The 5159-nt window shown below is 33.4% G+C and overlaps 1 protein-coding gene across 1 annotated transcript; it reads right to left on the bottom strand.

Moving 5' to 3' along the window:
• Positions 1 to 215: 215 nt before the first annotated feature.
• Positions 216 to 4888, bottom strand: LOC150031367 (bHLH transcription factor RHL1-like). Its single transcript, XM_090309067.1, has 6 exons — positions 4133 to 4888; positions 3895 to 4050; positions 3622 to 3687; positions 3011 to 3076; positions 2800 to 2868; positions 216 to 1056 (listed from the first exon to the last, which is right to left on the bottom strand). Exons 1-6 carry the CDS (start codon positions 4661 to 4663, stop codon positions 664 to 666), a joined length of 1281 nt encoding a protein of 426 aa, XP_090165193.1. The 5' UTR covers positions 4664 to 4888; the 3' UTR covers positions 216 to 663.
• Between the last annotated feature and the right edge of the window lie 271 nt (positions 4889 to 5159).

A 5159-nucleotide genomic window follows, 5' to 3' on the forward strand; every position in this document is an offset into this window, starting at 1 on the left:
TTTTTATTCACAATAAAATTTTGACTTCATAAAAATATTATTTTAAAAGAATGCTTGTATTCCTCCTTAAAACTCTTGGATAATAATAATGATGATGAGTAAAGCAAAAAAACTGATTTGATTTTATTACTAAAAAAGAATAACGTCTAAACCCATCCAACCTTAACTTTAATTATGATATTAAACTTAAACCCAATAAAGGAAGACATGATGCCTTGTAAACAACTCTATCTAGTTAAATTAGTAATTAATTACTGAATTAGAACACAAACCATTGAGTCAAGTACAAGTAGTAGAAGAGAACTAAAATTAAAAGGAAAAAAAAAAAAAAGGACATTTGTAATGTAAAAATAGGAAAATATGGGTTGGTTGGTTAAGCTAAGAAAATTAAGCAATTACCAAAAATTGCTATAATTAAACCCATAAAAAGCAAAAAAGAAAAAAAGAAAAAAAGAAAAAAGGCTTTTGATGTCAGAAGGAGGTGCCTTTGCCTTTTTAGGGTTTTTGCTTTTAGGTTAGGGTTTGTAGGCCAAATAGAAGTCCACGAGAATACGGCGCCGTATTATAAGACTGCCTTAGTTTCGTAGACTTCTACAATGGTTGACTCCTTTTTCTTTTCTTTTCTTTTTAAACAAAAAGTCAATCCACCACGCGCCGCCGTCTTCACGGCTTTGATACGGAGGCGGCGTCTTTAACGGAGCCATTCCCCATACTCGTCGACTGCACAGTCAGCACCGACATACTCGGCGACGATGGCCCTTCGCCGTTCGATGCCATCACCGGAAGCTGACTACTACCGCCGCTGTTGATCAAAGGGTTCCTGGAGTGACACGTGGACGTTGATATAGCCGTGGCCAGAGAGATCGGCATAAGACAGAGCCCTTTCCCTTGCAAATACTGCATCGCCGATCCCATATCTTTCTCCATCAGCTTCGCCACTTGCTGCTCCGTCACCGTCATGCTGTCGTTCGACGACGCCGTTTGGTTTCCGCCGTTGCCATTGTTTGAATTCCGGCTAGTTTGGGCCCCACTCCCTTGCATACACTCACCGCCCCCCTGAAACGACAACGTTTTTACGTTTTTATGTTTTTGTTTTTTTTTTTTAATTTTTTTTTTTTTTTACCAATAACCAAATAATTACATATGAAATATTATTTGAAGGAAAAGGACAGGCAAACCAAAAGCTGATAAAAGGTTTTCGCACGCGTGCTACACTTTTCCTTTTGTCGTCTTCTGTTAAAGGAATTTTTTTGGCCGCCTCATCCACCTTATAAACTTAATCCCTAAATTCCTTTTTCCTTTTTAAAAAAAAACTAATTTTACACAACAATCTAAAAATCCATTAGTTTAATTTTATTATTCGTTAAATGACCTTTCCGAAAATTATATATATTTTTTTTAAAAAAAATTGTAGTTTCGTTTTCTCTAGAAATTTATTTTTAAGAAGAATTTTTAACAATATTTATAGTGCAAAACTTATAAGAAAGTTGATTCTTATCTAAATTAGGCGAAATTTTGGTTAAATTGAAAGTGTAGAGTTCAAATTGATTTATTCTCTTACAAAATTAAATTTATAAATCACCATCACCAAATTTGCTTTTCGTTTTTTTTTCCGTCATTGAAAGTTAAATTTATTTCTTTTTAATTTCATACTCCATCATTAGTATAAGGATTAAATTCTAATTTCAAGAGAAAAACATGTTTTTTAAATTTTTTTTAATTTGACTAGTTTTTTGAAACACGTGATAAAAAGTAGATTGATAATCTAGATGTGGAATAAATATTTATAGACTTAATTTTCAAAATCTAAAAACAAAAACTAGGTCCTTTTTGTGATCATTTGTTTTCTTTCCCTTGAAAATTAAGTCTATAAACACAGTTTCCACCTTCCAATTCTAAAATTTGAAAAACTAAAAAGAAATTAAAAACTTGTTTTTATTTTTTAGATTCGACTAAGAATTCACCCTTTAAAAGGATGCAAATCATAGTAAAAAAGAGTGAGAAAATAGCCTTAATTTTTAAAAACTAAAAACAAAAATAAAATAGTTATGATTTAAATAATTATAAAACTTTCTTTTCATATTTACCCACTCAAAGAGAAAAAAAAAAGTAGTTTAGGACTTGTTTGATAGATGATCTGAAAACAGAAATTTGAAAACAAGAAATTAAATAAAAACAGAGTTGTATTTCATTTTCTCAACTATGTGTTTGATAGCAGAATTCAGAAATCGAATGTTAATTTAAATAATTGCAAACTAGTTATAATTACCCATTAAAAATTAGTTGATAATAAAATTTATTAATTTATTTATGAACATGTGTTTTATGTTAAAAGAAATTGTAAAATTATTATTTTGTAATAATATATAATTTATAGGATAAATTAAAATTTTTGTCTCTATAATTTTAAAAGCTTCGTAAATAGACTCAACAAACTATAAAGACTGTGAAGTTCAATCAAATCAAAAGAACTAAAATCTAAATTTTAAAACCATACGAACTAATTTTTAACTTTATCCAGGGACCAAATTTGAAATTTAACCTTATATTATATTACTAATAGATATTTTAGTTTTTAAAAAATTGAATTTGAATTTGTAATATCACATCTACTCTATTTCTAAATGCTTTTAACATTATTTAATATAATTGTACATTTTAAATTTTAAAATTTAAATTTTGGATACAATAAAAATATAAAAATATTGTTTTAGAATTTACACTATTTGATTCACAAAAGTTAGAATAAGTTAGAAACCGAACATAAAACAAAATCTAGATGGCGAACAATTTTTTTACCTCAGAGGAGACGTCAGCGACGAGAGGAGCCACAGCAGCTGCACCCCCCAACCTGCTCATGCTCAGTACCTACACCAAATAAAATAACCAAAAAAATTAAAAAAAATTAATAACCCCATCCAGGGAATCTTTTTTCTTTTAATTATTTAAATAAAATTTAATAATTAGAATAAAATAAAAATAATATAAGTGGTTAGGATTAGAGTCATACCTTGACTTGGAGCTGGAGAAATTTAACGTAGTCGATGATCTCATCAAGCATTGAAGCTTTATCTGTCTGAAATTCCAAAGCCCTTTCAGATTCATTTCATTTTTATTTTGATTCAATCAATAATTTCTCTATTAAATTCAATTTATTAATTTTGCTATTTAATCCCCTCATCCCATATATTACTAATTAATACCACCTAAATATTCCATTTTCCAGCTCTCTACTTATTTCTAAGTACGATAATATACCCTTTTTTTCAAAAAAAAAAAAAGAAAAAAAAGAAAAAAAAGATGAGTTACTGATATTTACATGTTCGTGATTGTGTTAGTAACTGTCTTGTTATACTAACGACACGTGTCCCGGAATTTCCGTGAGATTAGTTTCTCACCGGAAGTCTAATGACTATATTGCCCCTGACCATTTGGTTTTATTACGAAGCAGGTACAAAACTGACCGGCGGTTACACTCTTGCAGAGAGAGGCTGGGAGATGCTACACTCCGGACTCCCATTTTTATTTAAAAAAAAAACAAATTGGGATGAATAAATAGATTAATTTAAAAAAGAAAATGGAAGATGTGATTCTGTGAAGAAGATGAAGGAAGAAACTGACCTTGTTTGCATTGGGAACGAGTTCTTGCAGGGCTTTCATTCTCTCTGCAATTCTCTCTCTTCGAAGCTGTACAAACGACACAAATTTATAATCATCGGTTTCTTGCGATTAATAAATGAAGACCCTAATTTTGTTTCTGTTTGGTTCCTAAGAAAACGTGAGAAAATGGAATGGAAAATGCAGAGAATGATTCAATGAAGAAGATGATTTAATGGGGTTTAATAAAACAGAGAGTTGAAGATTTGAATAATAATGGGAGAATTTTAGTTTTACCCTTTCGGCGATACTGTGGGGGTCAGTGGCTTGGCCTCTGCGAGCTCTGACCTTCTGTTTCGGCTGAGATTGAGAAACTCCGGCAGACCCACCTCCCGGAGTTTGATTCATAACGTTTCCCGGAGCTCCGAAACTATGCGATTGAAGAGAACCTCCCTGAGGAAAAAAAGAGCCCAAAAAACAGAGTTAAAATTGGAATCCACCGGCGAGGAATTGACAGATCCATAACGGAACCAACCGAGTTCGGTGGACGGAAGCAGGATCCATCGACGACGTCGTTTTGGGAGCGGTCCAAGTCGGCATTTCCAAGGGAGAGAGGCATAGGAGGGAGGCCATGGTCCGCGACGCCATTTCCGGCAGAACCGGAGATTCCTCTGGACAAGAGAAGCTGTTGTTGGAGCATAACGGCGGCTTTGGCTGCGGGAGAAGTGGCAGTGATGTGATTCTGGTGAGGATCGTCGGAGATATCTCTGGAAGGTTTATTGATGGGGTTAAGATCCCAAGGGGATTTAGGGTTTGAAGAAGGGTTGAGGTCAGGCCAAGAACAGGAAGGGATTGTGTTGAGCATTTGCTCGAGGAAGTCGTCGTGGGAGGCGGCGGCGGCGGAGGGATCGAAATGATGGAGGTGAGACGGTGGGATCTGTGGTGGTGGTGGATTCAAATGGTGGGCGTTGTGGTGGTGGGGGTCGGCGTGGAGGTCTTGGAGGGAGATTTGGGAGTGGTTTAAGAGAGAGTTGAGGGTTTGCATTTCTCTGCTACAGGGCTGCATAGTCGCCGGCGGGAAGGGGGTGAAGGGAGGAGGCGGCGGAGGGAATGGAATTATTTGGGAATTGGAATTGAAAAGTGAATTTTAATGTAATATTGTATTTTGGTATTTGGTAATATGGGAATGGGTTTTTGTTTTAAGAGTTTGTTTTTTGTGTGTTTGGTTATTAAATAGCAAAAGGTGGAGCTTCTCTCTGTCACACCACGTTTGCTTTCTCGCCCTAATTTCTCTTTCTATTTATTTTATTTTATTTTATATATATACCAATTCAAACTTTGAAAATTAATGCATCATCTCGTAATCATTTTGTTTTTTATTTTCTATTTTTAAAATTAAATCAATTTCTTCCCTATTTCTTACCATCATTTGTGTCTTTCTTTACTATAATGGTTAAATTTTTCGTCAAATTTTAAAAACAAAAACAAAATTTTAAAAACTACTATTTTAGTTTTTAAATTTTGACTTGGTTTTTTTAAAGAAGAAATTTAAAGATGGAAGT

This window comes from Benincasa hispida, unplaced genomic scaffold (assembly GCF_027475165.1).
Source record: "Benincasa hispida cultivar pf3 unplaced genomic scaffold, pf3_genome.v1.1 HicScf1275, whole genome shotgun sequence".
In the NCBI taxonomy this organism is placed as follows: domain Eukaryota; kingdom Viridiplantae; phylum Streptophyta; class Magnoliopsida; order Cucurbitales; family Cucurbitaceae; genus Benincasa; species Benincasa hispida.

Coding starts and splice junctions, on each gene's coding strand:
- LOC150031367 (XM_090309067.1), bottom strand. CDS start 4,663: ATGCAGCCCTGTAGCAGAGAAATGCAAACCCTCAACTCTCTCTTAAAC. Junction 3,688..3,894: donor CCCACAGTATCGCCGAAAGG/GTAAAACTAAAA, acceptor TCGTTTGTACAG/CTTCGAAGAGAGAGAATTGC. Junction 3,077..3,621: donor TCGTTCCCAATGCAAACAAG/GTCAGTTTCTTC, acceptor TTGGAATTTCAG/ACAGATAAAGCTTCAATGCT.